The sequence below is a fragment of the Puma concolor genome, chromosome C1, assembly GCF_028749965.1.
Source record: "Puma concolor isolate L17-30 chromosome C1, mPumCon1.1.hap2, whole genome shotgun sequence".
NCBI classification, from domain to species: Eukaryota; Metazoa; Chordata; class Mammalia; order Carnivora; family Felidae; genus Puma; species Puma concolor.
Window position 1 is genome coordinate 40,369,666 of NC_141674.1, and position 25,267 is coordinate 40,394,932.

The 25,267-nt window shown below is 45.4% G+C and overlaps 1 protein-coding gene and 1 long non-coding RNA gene across 4 annotated transcripts in view; one reads left to right on the top strand and one right to left on the bottom strand.

Moving 5' to 3' along the window:
- Nucleotides 1-225: 225 nt before the first annotated feature.
- On the top strand, nucleotides 226-5,085 carry LOC147578006 (uncharacterized). The gene is made up of 2 exons (XR_015254170.1): nucleotides 226-809; nucleotides 3,362-5,085. It is a non-coding gene; the product is annotated as an uncharacterized LOC147578006 (long non-coding RNA).
- Nucleotides 5,086-16,402: 11,317 nt separating this feature from the next.
- FAF1 (Fas associated factor 1) overlaps nucleotides 16,403-25,267 on the bottom strand; it is a 514,886-nt gene continuing 506,021 nt past the window's right edge. For all 3 annotated transcript variants that reach the window (XM_086716934.1, XM_086716936.1, XM_086716935.1), the window contains one exon: nucleotides 16,403-16,657. In XM_086716934.1, the coding sequence (XP_086573060.1) occupies nucleotides 16,574-16,657 (84 nt within the window). In that variant the 3' untranslated portion in view covers nucleotides 16,403-16,573. The remainder of the gene's footprint in view (nucleotides 16,658-25,267) is intronic.

Here is a 25,267-nt window from a genome sequence, read left to right on the forward strand (position 1 = left end):
CCGTGTCCGGTGCGCCTCTACGTAGCCGTGTGTAACCCCTCGGCTTCTAGGACGCGAGCTCCGCTGCGCGGCTCTCAGAGGCCCCGGGCGCTTGGCAAGGCCGAGTTTCCCAAGTGGCCCTGGTGGCCGGGGGCGGGATAGGGGCAGGTGACAATTCAATTACCGCGGTCGGGGTGGGGTGGAACGGGGACGCAGGGGTGGGGAAGGGAGAGGGCATATAGCATAAATGCCAAGACGATTTTTCCTGCCTCCTTCCGGCTCTGTTCTACCAAGTCCAATGCGTTTGGGGTAGTTGGGAGCTGTTTTGTATTTTTCTCTTTCCGCCTTTAAAACACAGATCCTTTATTTTAAAATTCCTGGTACGATAGGCATCAAAAAAGGGTAAGTATGGTTTATGAGGATTTCTGTTGTTAAAGAGGAGACGGGAGAGAATTGAGATGACGCTTCCCGTCGGAGCCTTCCAGTTCCCTTGCGCTTCCTTTCCCAACCCTTAATTCCATTCCTCTTCCTCCTCTTGTTCTTTCCTTTCCTCACTTCTGCAGCATCTTGATTTCCTTTAGGTGGTGGTGGGATTCTTTTTGTCACTGTTGTTTCAAATTAACAAAAAGTTTAATTTCTTTTTTAAACGAAAGTAAAACGTGCCCTCTCTGTCTCCCTAGATCCTCTTGAACGCAGGACGCGCATCGGTCAGTCCGTCCTTCCCGGCCTGAGACAAGGTCGCCACGGACCCCCAGGAGTAGTTTTAACTTTCACCTTCCACTCCCGTACTGACGTCACGGCCCTGAGGAGCAGCTCGATCTGCAGAGGAGGTAACAGGTTTTGGATTTTGTTTCCCTTTTGAATGGCAACATCTGGAATTAATACCGCGGTTTTCGGGCAGGATCACCTTGGGTTTCTCTGTGATTCTCTGTGCCCTTTCTTTCTGTCTTTTCCTCGGTCCAGTGTTCTCTCTCATTTTTACTCTCCACTTTTCTCTTAATTTGTTTAATTAATAGAAAAAACGAGCTTTCACGTTGTTCTCCCTCCACTCCCGATCATGCGTTTCTGTGATGTTCTTTAGAACTTCCAGGGCCACGGGGTTCAGCCCGCGCAGCCTGGGTCGCGGAGGTCCTGGGCGCGTAGACTCAGTGTCCCGCCCCTGGCCTAGGAACGCACCCCTTTCCACCTGGCACAACTCGTGGGCCGCGACCCGCCAGCCCAACCTCTCTGACGCTAGGCGCTTGCGACTGGGGGAGGAAGGCAAGAAAAGTGGGGCCCCACCCCAGTTCACCGAGTCTGGAAGGGAGGTTCCTAGGATGCTGTCCGGGATGGCCAGGCTGAGGGAGGGAGAGGGAGAGGGAAGAAGGTGGTGTGCAGAAGAGCCGGGCAGAGAGCTTCCAGAAAGCTGACCAGGCCCTCGGGCAAGTGCCCTCCCACCCTGACAGAGTCTGTGATGGTACCATAAACCAGACCCTTTGCTCCTAACAAATTCCACTAGCTGGAGCCTGAGAATATGTTTGGGAGAGAGCAAGGGTTCAGCTCCACCTCGTGTCCTGCATGGAGTCAGGTAAGGGAATGAATCTGGGATACTATGTCCTGCAGGAGTGGAAGACCCAGACCCCACCTTAGAACACCTTGACGTTACAAGGTTAAGGAAATCTCTCTGTTAGCTGCACTCTGGCAGGAGGACATGTGGGAGAGGGGGAGGACTGCGACTGAATCCCGCACCAGGGTGTCTGGTGTCTTCTCCCAGAGCTACCTTGGACAAAGTTTTTCAGAAATTATTTTAAACCCTAAATGAATTGAACTATAGGAGTAAGCCTAGCTTTTGAAGAGCGGTGGCCCAGATACTCCTCTTTTTGCTTGAGGCCAGGCCACTGTGTCCTCAACTTCAGTTCAGTGAACCTGGGGGAGCCAAGGGTCCAGCCACAAGGACTTGGGAACCCCACGCTCTCCCACTAGAGTGTGAGGAACCCCATTTCCTTAGGAGGCAGAGTCCACATCCTGGAACCCCGCCTAACCAGAGGGAATCTGCTCACCCCTAGAGCAGGCTCCTCTTTCCTTGCCTTCATCACTCAACAGGTCTGGGACCTACAGCCTTTCTTCTGATACACCTGAGATTGGGGTGCTCATGTGAGTGAATGTGTCATGAATGGAGGGAGGCAGAGTCATCCTAGGCAGAGGTCATTGCACTCATACCTCTACAGGCCATCCTGGGGTTAGTCCTGATTTGGACTGATCCCCAAGGGAGCAGCCCTGAGGGCTGTGGCTGTGCTAGCCACCAGTGGTGCCCAAATTGAGGCAGCAGGGACTACCTTCTACACACACCAAAGGGTGGCTTCACACCTGGACATACATCCTGCACGTGGAACCTCATTCTGTGAAAGTCTTGGATACACCCTCACATCTGCTTGCAGTGACCGCCCACAGGGTGCACTCACCTCTGAAGCTGCCTTCTCACCCAGAGGACCCCTTCAGAAAGTCTGATTGAATTCACAGCGATCATAATCATGCCCTCATCCTAGGATATCCACTTTGTACTTGACCTCATACCCAGATGCCCACAGACTCCCTGGTCAGTGACTAAACACCTAGATAGAAGCATATGCTCACAGACATGTGCCCTCGCTAGTCCATGGACCCAACCCTGTTCCAGGGCCCTGAAGTTGGACCCTGCATGGAGAAAGCCAGACCACTGGGACGAATGAGGCGGCTCAGGGCAGAAAGCTCATCCTCACACAATCAGGCACAAACACACTCCCTCAAGCACCTCCTCTTAGTTCAGAATCATTTGCTGCGCCGGCGTCTGGGGTTCCCGGGTGAGTTCTCCCAACCAGGAAAATCCACCTCCACCCGTGTTCGCTGCTGGCCCCATCCCCCAGGATCCCGCCCGCAGAGGGGTGGGGTTCAAAGGGATGGCCCTAGTGGCGACCCAGGGTGAGGCTGGAGTTGGGGTGGAGGGTGTGGAGGGGGCTGGAGGTGCGGCGTGGTGGCGCTGAGTAGGAGCAGGGCCGGGGCCGCTGATGGGGGACCCGGGAGGCATTGACTTTTGAGCTGTTTGCCCGCGGCCTCGGAGCAAGCAGACGCCATCTGTTTGCCGGCTGCGGCACGTCCCGTTTAATTACCCTCCCGGCAGCCTAATAGAGATGATATTAAACTAAATCTTTCTGACATTAAAAGTAATTATCCCCAAACCGGTGGCTCCGGGACGGAATCGCCCCTCCCGTCCCCAGCCCTCCCCTGGCCGCTCCAGATTCCGTTAGTTTGGCTGAAACTCTTTACCGGCAAAGGGGCGCAGAGAAAGGGGGGGAAGGAAGGTACCTTTGGGAGAAGGAATCTACGCGGGCTGCCCTATACACGCTGTTTTCCCGCACAACCACAGACGCACGAACACGCGTGTGGATACACTCACATCTGTACACACACAGACCACGACAACATTTTCTTCCGGATCAACTCTCGCCATGTTAATTAAGAGTCTCAGCCGCGTGCACCCCTGAGTGGACAGAGAAGCGCAGCCTGGTTTGCTGTCCCCGCCCCCGAGCCCGCTACAATGGCCCTTTTACCGGGTCAAAGCCACGGATCCGGCCTAAACCGGGGCCAGGGACCCAGGCACAGTTCTGCAACCAGAAAGAACCTCTTTCATCGTGGCCCTTGACTTCTCGGGCGCTCTTCCTGTGAGGGGCCCTGCGCCTCGCGATTCCCCTCCAGGCCCTTAAGTCCCGTCAGAGTCTGCGGGGCAAGTTCTATTATTCCACTTGACAGGTGAGAGCACAGACCCGGGGAGGTGAGGTGACTGGGCCCCCATCTCAGAAGCAGTACGGGACAGAAAATAATTCGAACTCAGGAGACCAGAGGAGACCCCTACCCAAGGCCCAAGTTGTGCACGGTTCCAGGCACGGCGTCAGGCTGGGCTCGGGAGATGGAATTCTGGCCCGAGGCCCCTCTCCGCACCTCGCCCTCTGCGGCCCGCGGGACCCTCTGGTGCTCCGCCTCTCCCCGGGCCTTCGACCCCCTTCAGCAGAGGAGCGGGCCAGGGAGCCACCTGAGGGCGAGGCAGCGGTGGCACGGAGTTGAGAGCGCGGCGAGAATCCCCAGCGCAGAGCCCCTGAGCCCAGCCGGCCGCAGCCCTTCTTTGGATCAAGCCCGGGCGTCTGCAGGGTGCGTGCGGAAGCGGCGGCCGCCCAGTGTCGCCAGGCTTCTTGTCTCCACAGCTTTCTGGCCGGGCGCAGCTGAGCCGGGGACAAACGCGCGGAGAGTACTGTTCATTGCCCAACTACTTGCTTGTATTTTTGAGCGCCTAATGTGTACCGCTACCCTGATAAGCTCTTGATGTTGCGCTGTGTTGCTTGGTACCCAGTCCTTGGGGGGAGGTGTGACGTTCCACGTTTTAGAGACAAGACCGCCGATGTTCAGCAAGGCCCGGAATTCAACTTGCCCGGGGTCACAGTGCGGCTGAGCGTCGAGGAAGATGGGAACCTAGATCCCATTCCCACTCAGGTTCTTTTCTTCTTACCTTCAGTTCCAGTTGGACAGGGTCAGACCTAGGGGCTTTCGTTCGGTTCGATTCCATTCAGTTGAGAGATGATTCACAGAAACTCGAGAGAACGGGTCTTTAATTTCATTCATTTTGAGCACCTAGTAAATGCCTTGGGGCTCGAGGATAAATGAGTTGTGATGGACCCTTAAAGTGTTCATGGACCAACTAGGGACACAGTCACCCATCAGTGACCTCACGATGAGAAACACGGTTGAGGTGGGAGTGGGACAAGGAGGGTTAAGGGAGACTTCCTGAAGAAAGGGATCCCTGAAGTGAAACGTTCAATTTCCCAAATCGAAATTGTTTGTTCTGATAAAACATTACAAAACATTTTAGACAATTCAGTAAATTTGGAATTCCTTGTCTATTTACCGTTACAAAAATATACTTTTTGTTACTTGTTTTATATACAAATGTGATAAACATTTTTTCATATTAATATATCTACATAACCTTAAAAATTGCTTAATATTTCAGTGTGTGGATGTACTTTAATTTAGCCAATTTCCTCTTGAGGTATTTTGTTTGTTTCCAATTTTTGCTACAATAAACATTACTACAATGAACATTCTTTGTGAATTTGCCTAATTATTTCCTTAGGATAAATTCTTAGAAATAAGATTGATTGGCCAGAGGCTTTTTTTTTTTTTTTTTTTTTTTTTTTTAAGGCTTTTGATAGCTACTTGTCAAATAGCCCCCAGGAAAGGTTGTGTCAACGAACACACTCAACAGTAATGTATCTTGCTGATCTTTTAAATCTTTGCCAATTCAGGCAGGAAAAAAAGAATCTTTTGTCATTGTAATTTGCATTTCCTTAGTTATTTCTTAGTTTTTCTTTATGTGTTAGTCACTCATGTTTTTTTTTTTTAACTGTGTATATTCTTTGCTTATTTTTCTCTCACTGAGTTTCTCCTTTCCTTAATTTGTAATGGCTGTTTATATATTAAAGACAGTAGCATCCTCTTATCTGTAACATATGCTGCATTTCTCCCTTTTTGTTGTTTTATCCAGTTTTGCTGTTACACTGAAGTTTAATTTTTTTATGTAGCCAAATCTGTCATTTTTTCTTTATAGATGCTTCTTTCTTTATAGATGCTTAAGCAAGGGTTTTTCAAATCCAACTTTCTGAAAGCATTCACCTATATTTTGTATTAGCCCCTTTTCATATAAATGATTTACATTTATATCTTTAGTTCATTTGAAATTAAATTTGGTGGAAGCTGTGAAGTAGGTTTGTAACTTAATCCCCCCCTCCAATGTTAGCCAGTTATCACAGCTTGTATCTAATGGTCCACCCTTTCCCCCTCTGCACTGATCATATATTATATACTGAATTCTCAGAGGGCCTTAGGTCATTTCAGCACTTTTCTCTCTATGGAACTATTTACTTTTGCACCAGGCTCACTAAAAAATTATTGTAGTTCTGTAATGTTTGGGAGGGCAAGCATCTTTCTGATTCCTGATTCTTCTTTTTCAAATACTCTTGCCAATTTTGGAAAGATAGTCACCTGAATAAACATTTTAGAATTTTTAAAGCTGGCTCCAAAGTGAAAGTAAAATTTTAAAAACCTTTGGAAATTTTATTTAACTGCCTTTAGAAATTAATTTGAGGGAGATTTATCCTATACATCTTCACAATATGGGATATTTCCATCTCGGACACAGTGTGACTTTCTTATTCACAACTTTTATGTCCCCTTGTAAATTTTGTCGTTTTGTTTCTTGAGTTGTTTTTTAAGCACATTCTTTAGTATTTTATGTATCTATCGTGAACACACTGTTTCACCTATTGCAATGTCTAACTGGTTATGACAGGAGCATAAGAGAGTTACCGATCATAGTATATTTAGAGACCGGCCTCCTTGCTGACCCACTTTAAATGAGTTCTCACAGTTTCCCGGCGCTGAGTTTGGAAGGACCTGGAACTGACTAAGCTGAGGGAGGGAAGGGCGATTCTACACAGAGGAAACGGTGCGAAGGGCCAGTGATTTGTGCACGGAGTGCACTCACAGGGTGGTCTTTTTTGGACCTTCCTTCTCGTGGTCTCCTTCTTGCAAGAGGGCCTTTGGAAACAGCGATTGCAGGAATCAGCCCTGTGTGACCGTGGGCGAGTCGCCTCCCTGCTGGAATCGGATTGTTTGGAGAACAGCAGCCTCCAGGCCATCGCATGTGGGGAGAGAAGAATGCGAAGATGAAGGGCATCAGGGCTCTAGGCTCTTGGGCTGGATCAGCAAGGGTTTGAGTGCCGATTGCTCCTCGGAAGTGCGTGGGGTGTCCGCAGCCGCATACTCGCAGCCTGTAACCCTCAGGTCACCGACCAAAATGAACATATGGGGGAGGGGGATGGGGCTAGAAGGGAGAGACCTAATCCATTTGCCTGGGCCACACACTCACACATACACTAACCCACGCACCTTTGGCATCTTTCCCTCAAAGAGTTCTACTCAGACTTCCATCCTCCCCTCGCCCTCCTACCCCCACCCCCCACCCCATCCCATTTCCTGCTGGGACTGCGCAGTCTCCTTCCAGACTGTGTATGGTGGGTGAGTTCCAAGCTGCATGACTGGCTCAGGGCCCGATACTGGTTGGGCCAGAGCCCAACATGTTAACTCTCTTTCCTGGCGGGGCCCTGTGTCAGGGTGGGGAAGTTGGCTGACAAGTGGGTGGCTTCCTGCCGCCCCCCCCCCGCCCCCCCGCAATGGGTTGAGACTCCAGGCTTGCAGTGACATGGATGCACAGATGCCTTCTCCAGGTGCTTAGGCCCAGGCCACACAGTTACCTGGAACACTTCTGTTCACTGTTTAGGACCCAGCACTCAGGTTGCCCCACTGTCTCTTGTTAGAGGCACAGTAGACACAGACCAACCCTGCAAGCTTAGTGCCTCTGCATTTTGCCCTCTCTGAAGCCTCACAGCTACCCATCTTCATCCCCAATTCATGTCAGAGGAAACTGAGGCATGAAGAGGAAGTAACTTCCCAGAGTGATACAGCTCGGTGGGGGAGGGATGAGAACTGTTCTTTGCATCTGTGGAAGAGACTGGTGAGTCTAGGAGGTAGAGTTGAGGCCACTTCCCCTCAACCCCCACCCTGCCCAGTTCTCAGAACTGACCCCCTAGGAATAGGTGTAGGAGGGGTGGATGAAGGCACCCCTTCCTTTGGTGTTGGGAGCCTCTTTTCTTGGGGTTTTCTTCACTCCCTTTGGAGCATGTACACCCCCTCTCACCTCTCAGGACTGACCACACTCTGCTTTCACTTCTGGTGAAGAGTCTGGCAGCGCCTTAACACCTTTGGGCATAGCCTGGCTGAACATGGGTGCCAGTATGGCACATTCCCTCCTGTGTAAGATGGAAGCTTTCATGGGTCACTGTGAGGATTCAATGGCACAATTCATGGAAAGTCCTTCTCGGTGTCTGACATGTAGAAAACACTCGGGGTATATTGGGTATTGTTATTTGTTAGTCAGTTGCTGAATGAACGATTCTTCTCTTTGCCTTCGCTCCAGAGGGGAAAACTGTTCCCTTCTCAGTACCCTTTTGCTTCCATTAGAAAAAGGACTGGGGAGCTGGGAGCTGATGACAGGTGACTTCTGCTCTTGAACCATAATCTGAAAACTCCCTCCAGAATCAGAATTCTGATGGAGTGTCATGGATTAGAGACCTTCTGGCAGGCCTGGGGTGCTCAAGGTCCCAGAGGGACTCTGGGCCATCTCCTTCCCTAGGTCACCTCATCTCCCCTACCCACCACTCTCTCCAGGGGCTCCATTAACCAGAACATGTTTGCTATAAAGCACAAAGTGATACTGCACCAGTAAGAAAGGAGCAGCACAGCCCAGAGCCCACCCCCAGCCTCTGGAAGCAGCCCCATCTGTCTCTTCTCAGGGCCTCCATTATTTTGGGCACAACATAGCCCTACTGGTTCCTTGTGGGGCTCTGCAAAGGCAGGGGCTGGGTTCTTTTCCCCATGGCACGGTACCACTTTTATGCCAGAGAACATGGTCTTTCCCTTTGTGTCCATGACCTCCCATAGCATGTAAAAAATTCATAAAATGCACCTCGGTTTTTATATCAAGAACCTGAGGCATGTAGGTGATACTGCACAAGCTAGTTCCTCACTGATGCTTGATGTGGTTGAAGGCATGCCAGAATGGAGTCTTGCTCATTTCACTATTCTGGGCCTTAGTTTCTCCATCTGCAGAATAAGGAAAGGTAGATCTGCTGTATATGGAAATGCTCTGAAATGAGAAAAGGACTATGCAGACCCAGGCAGGAAGATGATGATTGCTATGTGGGATGCTCCATCCAGCTGAGACCTTGGCACTCTCCTTTAGAAATATAGCGAAGTTCCTGGCCTCCACACCTGATTTTCTTTACTTGTGTTTCCACTAGACTCCTCAAAACACAGAGAAAAGTTTCAGTAAGACTCTCCTTGTTGCCAACTCTTCAGAAAAATATCATGCAAATGTTACCAATGTGTGCCCAAGTAAGGCAGATAACATTTCCAGGGGCCTGGACTCCTGAGCCCAGAGGAGCAGTCTCCATTTTGATCCTGTAGGATGCCTACATTTTGTAACTCTGGGATCTCAGATTGTCAGGCTAGGGCAGTGCCATTTATTACAGAATGGACTGGCCACAGCTCCTAGGTGGGGTTCATCTCTCCCAGAACAACTATCCAATCAGGGAGCCTCCTCTGGGTTCCCATGGTTCCTGGAACTTCTCTAGCATTGGCCACACTGCCCTGAAATTTGTGGCCTCATCCCAGCCTGGAAATTCTGAGCTGAGGGTAGAGGCTGAGAATCCAGTGTTTACCAAAAAACCTAAATGATGAATAGATGAGTGAAAACTGACCCCATCTCCATAAGGCAAAGAGCACTTAAGTAATACTTCAATTAAATGCAGGTCTAATGAAAATGCATGATGGAAAAAAAAAAAAAGATTTGCTTTGGTGATAGACAGGGTTATGTTATATAGTAGTTATGAGACTTTGGGCAAATGATTTAACCTAAGCTTCAGTTTATCAATGTTTGAAACAGGGATAGTATGATCCATCTCACAGGGTGGTTTTGTAGTTCATTCATTCATATAACATTTACTGTCTGTGCCCTGTGCCAGGTCCAGTGGGGCAGACCAGTCATGGTCTATAAGGGAGACTTCTGTGCAAATAATCATAATAATATGATAAGTGCTCTGCTAGGGGCAAACACAGGGATTAGAGAGGCTCCTAACTTGTCCTGCTGATTCCATGAGGCTTTCTGGAGGAAAAGGAGAATGGAGTAATAGCCTGAACTCTGGAGCCAAACCACCTGTGTTTGAATCCTGGCTCCTTGGTTTACTAGCTGTATGACCTTGAACAAATTACCTAATCTTTTGTTCCTCAGTTTGCTCACCAATAAAATGGGGATATTAATAGCTCCTACTTCATAGGGTTGTTGTGAGTGAAGCATTTAGTGCCTGACATTCAATAAACGTATCAATGTTCAATATATTATCAACAGCTATTTACCAAGCATCTATACAGTGCCAGCTCTGTGTGGAGTGATAAAACAACAGATCAGACTGACACAGACCTTACCCTTGTGGAATTTATACCTTAGGCAAAATCTGAGCTGAGTTTCAAAGTACAAATTGCCTCCTATCTAAGGAGAGTTTGCAAAGAGCAAAGGGCAGAGGAAGGAATTCAGGGGCTGCTGACATTTCACAGGCAAGCAGAGCAGAAAAACTCTGCACAGGAGACAGAGGGGTTGGAGGAAACTAGTGGCAGGCAGTATCCTAGAAGGCAAGGGGGAAAGTGTGTGTGGGAATTTTTATATTCTATCACCTGTGGCTTAGAAGTTACAGCTACTAAAGCAGCTCAAGGATGGGGTGGGGGGCTTACTGATGAGGGGAAACAGAGCAGGTATGGGCTTTGGGCTCAGATCCAGAGTGGAATTTCAGCTCCTCTCTACTAGCTGTATATCTCTGGACAGTGACATAATTTCTCTGAGCCTCAGTTCCCCTAACTGTAAAATAAGGATACTAGTAGAGTGACTTGGCAGATACTTCTGAAGATGGCATGGGGTGACACTGTGCAGGGCTTACCTGGGTATTCAACACCAACTCCTTTACCCTTTGTTTCTTCCCAGCAGCTCCAGTTGGTTTTGTTCCAGCTCCAATTAATTAACTGCTTCAGTAACCACTGGGTGCATGACTGCTATGTGCCAGACCCTGGGCTGGCTCTGGAAATAGATGATTATGACCTGTTCTCTGCCCTTACAATGTTCCCAGATGAGCAAGGTGTTAGAGATGGAAGCGACCACCTGTACACAGACATCATTTCTTTGTTGAAACTCAGTTACTGAGTCAAAATTTACTGTGCGCTTACTATGTACTAGTCATTTTGCCAGGCCTTGAGGATAAGAAGTGACTCAGACCTTTTGGAGGGCTCAGGAGTCTGAGGTGGGGGCAGGAAGGACATGTGAGGTGAGAGTAAACATTCAGAGTGATCCACGCTACGAGAAGGGTAGCACAGAGCCGAAGATTCACAGCACAGGCACCTAACTTGGAGGGTGTGCAGAAGGTGTAGCAATGGTCAGTGAAACCATTTTGGAGGAAATGAAGTCTAAATTGAAAGCGAAGGATAGAGGGGTGGTAGGAGTCTGGTGGTGATGGGAGAGCACTCAGGACAGAGGGGACAGTGTCCAAGGCCAGAGGTGATATGGAGCTGATGCTTTCAGGAAACTGCAGGTGACTTAGGAAGTGTGTGAGGGCATGGCTGGAGGTAGATGGGAAGGGAGGTGGGGGCCAGATGAGAGGAGTTTTAAATCCAAGCCAAGAGTTTGGATTTTATCTGGAGGGCAAAGGGAAGCCTCTGAGGGTATGAAAACAGGGGTGTGGCATGGTGAGGCAGGTGTTTTAGAAAGCTCTTTCTGGCAGCTGTGTGGTGACTGGTCTAGAAGAGAGCGACTGGAGAAAGGGAGCTCAACTAGGATATGGTTTTATGACGCAGGTGGGAGACAACAAAGGTCTAGGGAAGAAATGCCCATGGGAGAACAGACAAAGGAGCAGGGGATGGACTTCGGAGATGTCAAAGATGTAGAAGCTACAGGATGCTTCTTAAATCACTGCATGTACTTAAAAACAAAGGCACTGCTTAAAACTTGGCCCCTGACACATTGGGGAAGGAGTCATTTTGGAGAGCTAAATTTTCTATAGAAGTAAGGCTTTACCCATTTTTGTATCCATCAACATTTAAAAAATGTTATGATTGTGACTATGTGAAATGCTTGGTAATATGTCATACTTTCCTTGAACGTGGCACTGCATTGCCATAAACACAGTAGGAGCTTTGGAGTCAAAGGTCTGGGTCCCAAACTCTGTTCTGCTCTTTTATAAGCTGTGGAACTCAGGCTAGTTAGACTTTACCTCTCAGAGCTTGTTTCTTCTTCAAAATAAGGTCAAGATCACCCAGTCGACAGGGTTGTTGTGGGATTACATGAGGTAATGTATGTACTGCTCTGAGCACATTACTGAGTACATCCTAAATGCTCAGCAAGTTAGTCTCCTCTTCCCTCCTTCCCATGATGCCCCAGGATTAGCCTCTGGACACCAGTAACAGTGACACTTTGTGCAGGGGTCTTTACTCTTCCCTGTAGGGCCACAGAGCAGTTCTCTTGGAATTCTTCTGCTTCTCATATTTTCTGTGTCCTCCCCCATAAATGGCCACTTGTCACTGCTATCATCATTCCCTCTCTTTTCCTTAATCCACCCCTCCCCCCACCATGTGAGTTTGTAGACCAGATAATAGCTAACTGCTCTACATGTTAACTAATTGCTAAATGTTAGTTCATTTAATCTTCAGAATCTTATCAACTAGGTACTGTTGTTACCTTTTTTTTTTAGCTAAAAAGTGAGGCACAAGAAGGTGAAGTGACTTCCAAAGGGCACACTACTAGTAAGTGCAGGAGTGGCTTGGATCCAGGCAATATGGCTCTAGAGGCTATGCTCTTAGCCACACATTGTATCACCTCTCACAACTGAGAACAACTAATAATGTGCAAATTGAGAGTTAACAGAATGAAGACTGGAGAGCAAGTCTCTTTTATTGGTATTTCCTTTCAGACCACACTTTCAAAATACAGCAGGGAGGAGCTGTAAGGCCAGTTGGGGTTGTTAGAGGTCACCTTCCAAAGCAGATTATTTGAGACAAGAGAGAAGCACTAAATGCAGAGGGAGGTTCAAGTCAAGAAAGCCCAACTGTTGTATCTCACCCCCTTTGGGGGGTGTAGCTTTCTTTTAGATGAAAATGTGGCTTGATGAAAAGAAACGAACTTCCCAAATAGTCTGATGGTATCTGCATAAATGGTGGTTCTGAATTTTCTGGCATTAATATTACCCAGTGAGAATCTGATGAATACAGATTTCCTCTTCCAGAAAACTACACATTTAACTTTTTATACACAATTTAGGGGATACCAAGCTCCATTCTTGGACATAAAATTTAGACATTTGTTATAAAGAGCTGTGAAACTGAAAATCAGAACCTCGGGCTTGAGTGTGGACTCTTGTATTGACATCCCGTGTGACTTCAGGCAAGCGCTGCCCTTTGAGCCCCACATGCAAAAATGGAATAATCATCTCTTCCCTGCTTCTCTCACTGCAGTGGGCCATGGTGATGTGTGTAGAAGGGGTGGGAAACTGCAAAATGCTATCTGAATGCATCAGGACATGGAGGTTCAGAGACGTTACTTACCTTAAGGTCACACAGTTATTAAGTGGCAAGACTAAGGTTCAAACTGGAAGACCCTAAAATCTCATATGTGTGTGTGTGTGAGAGAGAGAGAGAGAGACAGAGACAGAGAGTGAGGAGAGAGGGAGAGGAGGTGGGAGAGCAAAAGACAGAGAGAGAGAGAGAGAGAGAGAGAGAGAGAGAGAGAGAGAGAGATAGCTCCAAGAATTTTTAAAAGGATCAAATGAGATAATGCATATGAAAGGGTCACATAGGTTGTGAAGTGTGATGTTTAAGTGATTACTCGTGGACTGAATTTAGGATTCCATGTTCCAGCTACCTATGGGATCTGGGACTGGGACTGCTGAGAGGGATGGTAGAAATGTGCCAGTGATCCTGCTCATGGGGACAATTAAGACGCTCTCCCCCTATCCAAATGAACAACTTCTGTGCTTTTGGGAAAATCTGCCAGAGCTGTGCAACATCTTTAAACCCACTGACCAGCATACTCAGGTCAGCATGTGTAGCTTTGGGAGTAGTGATTTTAATACAACCACAAACTTATTTTATGTTTATAATGTCACCAAATAAAACTTATAAAAGCCCAAATCCTATTCTCCCACATTAAAAAAGAAAGATTCCACAAAAGTCTCATCCAACTCAAGACTTTGGATGCTTACAATTCAGAGATGAACACCTGTGTGTCCCATAAAACTAGTGGTGCCAGAGCATGGCAACATTGCAAACCAGAAACCTCCCCAAACTGCACCTTCTTAGAGACTGTGGAATATTGTCAATACTTGCTTAAAACTTCAAACTAATGCTTCAAACATACAGCTGATAATCTGAGAAACACTAAGGAATGAACTGGAACAGGAGTGAGGATGACAAGGAGCCCTGGAACTTCACTATTAACAGCTGGGCATAAGAACACTGAGCACTTGTTCTGACTGACTCACTGCATCTGGAGGCTGGGATGCAAAGCGCAAGGGAGTTTAAAGGTATGAGGAAGAATTGCCAAAAGACATCGCTATTTCTGTGATAGCAGAAATGACTTAATAGCTCCTCTTGTGATAGCAAGTTGCTTAATGTTTTTCTTAGAACCTAACTTTATGCAAATTGTTTTAATGTTGTACTTGTTGGAAAAAGCCTAAAACTGCTTTGGTCTCCTGTTCTGGAGTTCGACAGAACAGAATGGCATCAGTCAACAGTGACAATTAGCTGAGGCCTTTCGGGGCAATGAGGGCCTATAGGATAGGATTTCATGAGACCTGAGTAAAGAGAATCTCTCAAGTCAGGGTCGAAAAAGGAAGCACTTAATAACTTCTATGAAATCAGTTTCAGAATAAAGTCTGTACCACTGGAATACAGAAGTGAAGATGACAGGGCAGAACAATATGATGAAGTCAAACTTAAATCCGACAGAACAGGTTAAACATGAAAGTGAATTCAGAGTCCTGTCTCTCCACCCCCACCCACACTCTTGCTGCTGTTCCTAAGTATGGTCTGCATTCAGGGCTATAGCTTCTGCATGGCAGCTACAGAACAAGGTCTCCCTGGAAAAAGAAGACCTGGTGCCCTAGTGCATCTGTAGCATTGGAGAGGACTATCTTGTGGGACCACCAGGTAGGAAGGTAGGTGTGGACCGCCCCCACCCCCCAAAAAAAAGGGAGGTAGGAGTGGAGCCGGAGAGGAAGTGCTCCCCCCACAGTGGGTCTCTTTTCCTTTCAGTCTCCCTGGGAGACCTCTGGGGCCAGAGAAGGCCTGCACCTAAGTAGATGGAGCACTGGTCTGTTAGGAACACATTTCTTTCTTGTAAGAAAGTGTTCAGGGGAGGTCCCTGTTTGGAGCATCAGAGAAAAGACACAAGGTGGAATTTTCCTGGCCAATATCCACTTCCAGGCAAAGGGAAAATGACTAAACATATCTTAGGCTTCAGTTGGAGTGTTCTAAGGAACCCTTGACTTGGGCCAGGGGTAAAAACCAGCACTTAGACTATACTTTGGACAAATAGAGAATGTCAAAATCAGAATCCTAATCCCTGGGATAGAGACCACAGGTGACATAAAAACAGATGTGGAGAAACATTCCAAGACCAAAAAGAAATCACTGGCTGTGAAGGCATAAATAGTGCTTCCGTGAACTAAACTTCAAACCCCAAATCCACAGATTAACAAAAACCCACAGTTACTAAACCGTCCCCAAATTATTATACGTAGATTCAGGCAACACAGGTCTTCTGAGCTGAGCCCCCAAGTTTGCTCTCTTAAATACATGTAGTCAGAATTTTCAGCCATAGGATGGCATCCCTTTCATTTGAGAAGGGGACCCAATATCTAATACTAAAACATTAGAAGAGTGAAATAGTGGAGCAAGGTTTTATAGAGGCTCAGAGTCCATGGGGTGACTGATCAGAGTTTGGTGATAGACAAGGTGCTTAAAACAAGAAATAACAAGGTCCAAACGCACGGTGGAGTGGAGGGAGGGAAAAGCAGGAGAGAACTGTGTTCAGTGTACACTGAAGGATCAGCAACATGGGAGCTGGTATCTGCCCAAATGCAAACCTAACAGCAGTTCCCCGCAGCTGGGCGAGATACCAAAGTTCTGGTACTGGTCCTCTTCACACTATCTCTATATTCACATAATGTGCTTAAACAGTTTCCCATGTTGCATGGGAACAGCAAATACCTCCTAGGTGGAACCCGGAGACCCGAGGGAGCAGCAGTAAATAAGTATCTTGCATATAGGTCGAATGCAGTCCTCAAACACACCTTACATCTTAGTAAAGAAGTCAGAAAGTACCAACAAAGATGATATGCTTTTTTTCCTACAACAATGTTTAATCTCCATGCTGAGAAGTCCCATTTAACTTATTTCCCCCATGCCTTTTAAAATTAGGTGACAGAGTAGAAATCCAGTCATGAAAATAAAAAGGCAGAGGTGGATGATCCCTGGCTCAATGAGACATATCAAATACATAGCATCCTGGTGTCACAGGGCAGACAGAACTGTCCTAGACAGTGTGGGGAAAAGATGGGCACTCGAGAGGTAAAAATTCTACTTCGTGATCACTCACACTTGAACGGTGCATTAGTCATTGAACAAGGGCGAGGTGAAGGGGATAAGGGAGGGTGGTAGAGTTGTAATTCTCTATGAGGACTGGGAACATATACTCATGGATGGGAACTTTTAAGTAGCTATGTTTATTATTACTTTTTTCCAGCAATCTTGCAAGAGGCAGAGTGTGACACTGAATTGAGTGAGACGAGCGTGTAGGTGGGTTGGCGAGGAGCCCTTCTCTTGACGCAGGCCTCTGGCTTGTCAAGGAATGGCTGGTTCCACTGCTGGGCTGTGTTTACTCTTTTGCTTCAAGGAAAAGGGTTTCTTGAGGGAACAACTTTACCTCCAATAGTGATTTATTTGGGTCCAGCTGAGTTACCTAAAAAGAAAGAAAATATATTCAAAAGACTGGCACAAGCACGGTTTTCTCCACATGGCATTCAGATCTTGTCTGTGCACCCTGACTCTCAGTCTGCTAAGCAGAGGCATGAACATTTCCAAACCTGTTCTCTTATTTGATCCTCACAATAAACCTATGACGTAGGTGGAGTTATTACCATCTTATAACAGAGGAAACCAGGCTCACAGAGGTCAAATCTCATAGTTGAGTGGAAAAACTAGCATTTGACCACAGGGCAGGCATAGCTTCAGGAGACTGGACCTCTTCCTGGGTAAGTGGAAGGTCCTTGCCTCCTACATAGCTCAGCTTGGCTGACAGGAGCCCCTAAGGAAGGGTGTTGGCTGAACAGCTGGTTGGCACTCCTGGGAACTTCTGCTTGATTAACTCCCCACAGCATGGAAGGACTTTTCTGCTTGGTGGGAAAAGAGCTAAGCCTTTGGGGCTGATATGGCTAAACCTTCCTGTAGTAAACTGGACAATGTGTATTCTGCCATGCCCAAAGATCAATATCCTCCACTGAGGACACTCTCCCTAGGAAGGGATATCAACAATCTCCTTGGTGGGGTGGGAGGATTTTTAGTTTGAAAAAATGAGTCAATGCCACAATAAGACTTTATATTTTAGAAATAAAAAAAATCATTATTTTATAATATGAACTGTTGGGAGTAAAGCTAGACAAAATCTTGGGTCAGTTGGGATAGGCTAATCATATAGGAACCCTATATTAGGTTTATGACCCCTTAGGCCAGGGCAGGGGTGGAGGATTTATGAATCTGAGAGTGAAAGAAACAAAGTTTTCTTATTTATCAGAAGGGAATATAAATTTTAAAAAGTTAAGAAATAGTAGTGTAGTGGAAGGGACAGTGGGGCTCTGGAACCAGAAAGATTCTGGTTTCAATCACAGCTGTGTTGGCTATTAGCTTTGTGGCTTTGAAGTTAATATGAACCTTGCATGACTGATGTGTGGATTAAATGAGAAAAAATATATATAATTAGCACAGTGTCTGGCACAGAGTAGGTGTTCAGTGAAGGCTCCTGTGTATGTGAGTAACTGTAAGGATGGACAGACAGATCAATGGATAGTTCTGAGTGTGTGTGATGGGAGGCCAGGTAGTCTGCTATGTGAGAGACAGGGGCTCTGGGCCAGCAGTCTGCAGAGTGTACAGCATTTGAAGCCAGCAATCTTGTCCTCTGCTCAACTCAAGCCACACCTAATGAGATGGCTCTGCTTGTTTTCTCCTAGCTGAGGGGGAATGGGGTCCCTGAGAGGCTTGGTGTCACAAGCAGGCTGGCGAGCTGAAGGAGGAACACGATCTTTGACTGTATCCAGATGGAAACCTGGTATGCCCAGGAGGGTCATTAAGGAGACACAACCACCTCCAGAATCCTCTCTGCTTATACAGACCCCAGAGCAAAGGGGCTCTACTGGTATCTCTTGGGTTCTGGGCAGATGGGCAGGCAAGACGGTGGGGAGGGCCCAGCCTGCTGTCTGTCTTCCAATGCACGGGGGGCAAGCTGCTGGCAAATGTTTACCCACTTCCCCAATTAACATACAATATTGTGCTGTCTTTTGTCAACAAGCCTCTGCTTCAGACTCGTTGGTATTTTTTGCCCAGCTGCTTTGTCTATTGTTCTTAATTAACATGCCAGAGCTCTTCCGGCATCTTCTACTTTGTTATTTGTAGTTTGTAAATATGATGTTTGTTGGGAGAAACCATAATCATAATAGTGCCAGAACTATGCAGACTGGTGGAAAAATTATGCTATAAAGCAAAACAGGCTGGGAGGCTGCCTGCTCCCTGCTCCCTCCTTGCACCCTGCTTAAGTTGTCAACATGCAAGGTCAGAGGTTCAGAAAACATACCCAGTTTTCTTAGACTCAGTGTCCAAGAAAAGTTAAGGGATTTTCTCTGTTTTTTGGGGTGAGATGGCTGGGGCTCGAAAAGGAGGAAAATAAAGTTTCTCAAATCCTGTTACATGCCAGGGACTTTATATTATCTTATTTAATTCCTGTAACAACCATGCAAGGTGGGTAGAGATGACAGAACTGAGACTCAAAGTTGTAGCCACTTGTTTAAGGCCACATGGTAAGGGTCTGTCTATACAGCATAATGGTTAAAAAGGCTGAAGCAAACTTAGATTCAAATCCTTGCTGTCACTCTACTAGCTATAGACCTTGAAGAAATTATAGAACCAGAGAGCCTAGGTTTTCCCATCTTTAAGATGAGAATAATCAGTTTCGCATTCATAGGTTGGTGTGATGGTTAAATGGAATATTAGTAAAGTGTCTGGTACACTGCCCAAGCCAGTACTTGCTCAGTTGGTGGTAGCCATTACTGGCTGGAATGTTGCCTTGGGGAGGGGTCCTGGTCTAACCTCAGAGCTGGAGCTTTCCCCTGAGGCCTCTTGGGGCCCAGTCTGCACCAGGCTGCCTTCTTATTTCTGCCCTGCTGCCCTTAGGTAATGCCTCAGTACCTGGAGACCCCCTTTGATAGCCTCAGTGGGGCTGTGCTGAACTACTTCACAGCAAACATGGCTATTTGGGGGCTGCTCCTTCTGGTACCCCAGATCAGAAGCACTATTTTTTTCTTTGAAGATCATTTTAGACAGGAATTTTCAAAATGAACAAGGACAACCTCTGCTTCCATTTTTATTTGACTGTCTTGGACAAAAAGACTGTGGGGAACCTAGGGGGATGAGGTTTTCCCCTGCAAGATAGATGGCCCAGTGTTCTGGGTCCCACTTAAGAAGGATGTGGGGGCACCTGGCTGGGTCAGTTGTTGAGTGTCCCCAGCTTCGGCTCAGGTCATGGTCTCATGATTCTTGAGTTCGAGCCCCACATCAGGCTCACTGCTGTCAGTGCAGACCCTGCTTCAGATCCTTTGTCTCCCACTCTCTGCCCCTCCCCCCTCTTGCACTCTCTCTCTCTCTCTCTCTCTCTCAAAAAAAGAAAACATTAAAAGAAGGAGAAGGAGAAGGAGAAGGAGGAGAAGGAGAAGAAGGAGAAGGAGAAGGAGAAGGAGAAGGAGAAGGAGAAGGAGAAGGAGAAGGAGAAGGAGAAAAAGAAGAAGAATGTAGAGCATGCTAGAAGGGACCTCCAGGCAGGGAAGAGCCTAAAAACCACATTCTCTGAGAAATGGCTGAAGAGTGGGAGAGAGAGGAACTGAGACGTGGTGGTGGTGGTTGCTGCTACAGGGGAAGGGCTACCTGAAGGACTACCAAGTAGATCAGATGTGTTATTCGTGTTATTCACTGTGCCAATGGGCAGAGCTTGGACTGGTGGGCTAAAATCGCAGGGGAAGCAGAATTCAGGTGGTCAGAAAGAACTTTTTAACAGAGCAGCAGCTGCTGGTGTGCTACTGTGCTACTTTCTTCTTCCTCCTTCTGTTGTTTTCTTCTTGTTCTTCATAACCATCATCATAGCAGCAACTAGCATTTACTGAGTACCTACAATGTAGCTAGAACCGTGCTAAGTGCTTTATATAGAGTACCTTAACCATTCCTCAAAAAGTCAAATGAAGTAGGTATTATTATTGCCATTTTATAGTTGAAGATACCATGGGTTATCCTGCTCAAGGTACAGATAGAATAAGATCTCACACTCAAGTCTGTCTGACTCCAAAGCTCATAACCAGAATGCTTCTGACTAACATGTCAATAGGCTGCCTTGTGGAAGTGGAGAAGTAGGGAGGGGAGGGGAGAATGAGTACATTCTCTGTTGACCCTCAAAGCATTCAAGTAAGGGTATATTTGAGAAGATCATGAAGATAATAATAATGGCTAACATTTATTAAGCATTCATTTTGTAACGGGCATATTCCAAGCATTTTACATTTATAAGATAACTTAATTCTCATACTAATCTTCTGAAGTAGGTATAATTATTATTTCCATTATACAGATGAGAAAACTGATGATCCATGGAACACATTAAGTAACTCACCCAAAGTCTCAACGCTATTCAGGAAAGAGCCAGAATGTGAATCTAGCTTTGGAATCCATATGTAGAACCACTAGAATATTCAGCCCGAGGTGTGGCTACGAGTAGGATCCACCCAGACAAAAAAGTTGGATGAGATGGCCCTGAGGTTGTTTCTAACCAAGCTTCCAAGAGAGAAGATCTTCACTTTAAGAATGGCAAAAGATCAAGGGTCAGGAAAAAAAAAAAACCTGAAATGTTTATAAAATACGAATACAAAAACCCAAACTGAGCTTGTGTTCTGCCATTTACTTGGGACTTTACTGAATTATTGACTCTCTAAATCAACAGAGAAACCCACCCTTTGGGACTCCTTGGGAGAAGAGGCGCATTCTCAGATAAGAGATATGGCCTGACTTTGTCTGTTAGAAAAGGAAAGTCAGTCATTTTGACATTTTATTCATTATACTTAGGAAAAGTGAATAATATATATTCTTATTAAATTAATATTTTAGCAATTCATCTTTGTGAAACTTATGTTAGCAAAAATGGAACAAACAAAGCTATTCTTTCCTAGATCAATTTTCTCAGCAGTTTGAACTTTCATATACATCTTATTTCTATTACTTCCCTGGGACTCAGTTCCTTTTTAAAAAAAGTCTAACATTGCTATTGAGAAAAATGTGAATCAATGTGACAGAATCTCATCCAGGCCACACCAAGTGAGTCCCAGAATGTTAGGGGGAGAAAGTTCTTTAAGTGCCAAAAGTCCAACCCCTTCATTTTCCACAGGTTGCCCACCTGAAGCTCAGAGAGGTCGAGTGACTTGGCCCAGGTCACACAGTTGATAAGAAGTAGAAGTAGTACTCTACCCTAGAATTTCTGACTTCTGTTTTGGGGTTCTTTCTAGCCACAACATTCTGCCTCTCACTTAAAAAACGAGCATAAATATACTACTACTACTACATTGGGGGCTACCTCAGAGCAGGAGCTGAGTGATAATAAAATAATAATAGTGGCAATATATGCATAGTACTTTATAGTTTACAACATATTTACACAAACATTGACTCACAATCATATAAGATAGATATTATTATCAGTTCTTGTTATTTTACTTAATTTTGTTAATAAAATTAATGCTTTTATTTTGAAACTGAATGAAGATAAATTTGAATCTAATATTTTCACATTTAGGAAAAAATGCTAGCTTCAACAAATGTTGCTGGAACAACTTAACACTGACAGGCAAAAAGACTGGATCTAGATGCAGACCTTACATCTTTCCCAAAAAATTAACTCAAAATGGATTATAGACTTAAAGGTAAAACACAACACTAGAAGATATTCCTAGAAGATAACATAGGACAAAACCTAGATGACCTTGGCAATGGCTTTGATTTTTGAGATACATCACCAAAGGCACAATCCACAAAAGAAATAATTGATAAGCTGGACTTCATTAAAATTAAAAACTTCCGTGAAACACACTGTCAAGAGAATAAGAAGACAAACCATAGACTGAGGAAAAATATTTGCAAAAGACACATCTGATAAAGAATGATTATCCAAAATATACAAAGAATTTTTAAAACTCAACAATAAGATGAACAACCCAATTAAAAAATGGGCCAAAGAGCTTAAAGGCACCTAATCAAAGAAGATCTACTACAGATGGCAAATATGAAAAGATGCTCCACCACATCATATGCTATCAGAGAAATTCAAATTAAGATAAAAATGAGATACCACTACATGCCTATTAGAATCGCCAAAATCCAGAATATTGACAACATTAAATGCTGGTGAGGATGTGGAGCAACAGGAACTCTCATTCATTGCTGGTAGGAATGGAAAATGGCATAGCACTTTGGGAGACATGTGGTTTCTTACAAAACTGACCATATTCTTACTATATAATCCAGTAATTGTACTCCTTGGTATTTACCCAAAAGGAGCTGAAAACATGTCCACACGACAATTTACAAAAGTCTGTACACAGATGTTTATAGCACCTTTATTCACAATTGCCAAAACCTTGGAAGCATCTAAGATATCCTTCAGTAGGTGAACAGATAAATAAATTGTGATACATCCAGACAATGGAATATTATTCAACACTAGAAAAATGAGCTATTAAGCCATGAATAGACATGGAGGAAATCTTAAATGCTAAATCAAAGAAGCCAATCAAAAAGGCTACATACTGTATGATTCCAACTATATGACATTCTGGAAGAAGCAAAACTATGGAGACAGTAGAAAGATCACTAGTTGCCAGAGGTTGGGATGGGTAGAGGGGATGAATAGGCAGAGCACAGAGGATTTTTAGGACAGTAAAAATACTCTGTATGATGCTATAATGATAGTTATATGTCATTATACATTTGTCCAAACCAATAGAATGTATAACACCAAGAGTAAACTCTATATAAACTATATACCTCTGAGTGATAATGATGTGTTAATGTAGGCTCATCAGTTGTAACAAATGTACTACTCTGGTAGGGGATGTTGATAACAGAGAATGTTGATAATGGATAATGGGGGAGGATATACATGTAAGGGGGTATATGGGAACTCTCTGTACTTGTTTTGTACTTGTTTCCTTATAATTTCCATTATAACTATTCTCCCACCTCCTTCATGTGGTATAACTGTGTTCTCACTCTGTGAGTTACAGCCTTAAGGTTCAGTGTGTGGAATGGGGAAACAATAAACCACCAGTGGTTTCTATAATTTATTCTTGCTTTTAAAGTAAAATTTGCATTTCTGAAACTTCCGGCATCTTCAAGGGGAGAAAAGCTCTGTTCTCATATTTTCTGTAGTATTTGGCTGCTCTCCTCTGGGAGACCAATACCACCATTTTCTAGACTGTGTGCTGGCAGCACTGTGTGCAGAGGAGCCTTGCACAGCCTGATCCCCAGGAGCAGTCCCTTTGCTACACTGGCAGAAAGTTCACAATCTTTCTGTAGCCCACACAGACAGCAAACAGTAGAATCTCATCCATACCCCTTCTTCCTTCTCCTCCCTCCCACAGATGTGAAAGACAACCAGGTCCCATCCTCTACGTTAGAAAGACAGACAGACACATGACCACACAGCCTCTGCAAGCACTCACTCACCTTTCAGCCCTCAGCAAGCTCTCTCTCCTCCACATTCCTCTGTACTGACCGCCATGGCTGTATATTTATAATGGTGTCAGGATGTAATGGGCCAGGATGTACAGGTTCCAGTTCTGGCTCTAGTGGTGGGACTTTGGACAAATCACTTTTCTTCTCTAAGTTTTAATTTTTGCATTTAAAAAAAAATGTGGGGGGGGGGCAGTGTAATGATTCATTGAGGTCAACTGGGCTGCAGTTGAGCTTTGGAAACAAACACGTGGGTTCAAATTCCAGCTCTTGGCCATGCTCTAAGATGCTTAGAGATCCAGTTTCCTTCTCTATTGGGTGAAAGCATTGTTGTAGGGATTAAAATAACTATCATAGAGCCTCACACATGGAAGCAACTATAATTTAATGTCTTCTTTATATCTTAGTAGATGTCATTTGTGTGGTGCGAGCTCCCCAATGATCTAGGGAGGGAGACTTGGGTTGGATTCCTTTGCTAAAACTTCCTCTCTGATGACCATCGATAAGTTACTTAATTTTCTGGTTCATTGTTTATTTATAATAGTGAGACATTTTTGCCACCCAGCATTGTTGTGAAGATTATAAGATGAAGCTTATAATCATGAAGCATTTATTTCATACTCCTGCTTCCACACAGAGGGACTCTGGGATGCTCTCCCCATTTCTCACACAGGGTGAGAGGAGATCTACCTGTTTGGTGAATATGGGAGAAGAATCTAAACTCAGCCCCTTCCTTTCCCTTTTCTGGAGCCAAACCTGCTCTCCTGTTACAAGGGGCCCACGCTGACCAGTTGTATACCCAGGACTGTGTGGGCAAGTCTGTCTCATTTAGGGACAAAGAATGTATCAGTAAGACCCCTGGCTGCAGATCCCAAGCCACAATCTCTGATCAACATGTTCAGTAACAAAGGTGATATTTGTATTCCCCCCCGAGTCCTACTCTTTCTGTTGGTCTTATGTCTTTCAATTAGTCTTGGACAAGTGAAGTGAAGGGATATTATTTAAATGGCACTTAAAACCCCAAATGCCCCCACAACACTGAACAGGGGCTTAACAGTTATGATTGATGTAACTTGATGTAAGGGTCATAACTCTTTTTTTCTCAAAGTCTATTCTGCTTTGGTTAGAAGATGAGAGCAACCTAGTCAGGGCATTAATCAATTCTAAATTGCCACAAAAAAAAAGCCTATTCTTAAAGACACGCTTTTTTTTTTTTTTTTTTTAAATTAAAAGTTTATTTATTATTTTGAGAGAGAGAGCACCCCCACAAGTTGGGGAGGGGCAGAGAGAGAATCCAAGCAGACTTTGAGCTGTCAGCACGGAGTCTGACACGGGGTTTGGGGCTCTATCTCATGAACTATGAAATCATGACCTGAGCTGAAATCAAGAGTTGGACGCTTAATTGACTGAGCCACCCAGGTGCCCCAAAGACATGCTTCTTAAAACAAGTTATCTGAGGGGCGCTTGGGTGGCTCAGTTGGTTAAGCGTCTGACTTCAGCTCAGGTCATGATCTCACGGTCTGTGAGTTCGAGCCCCGTG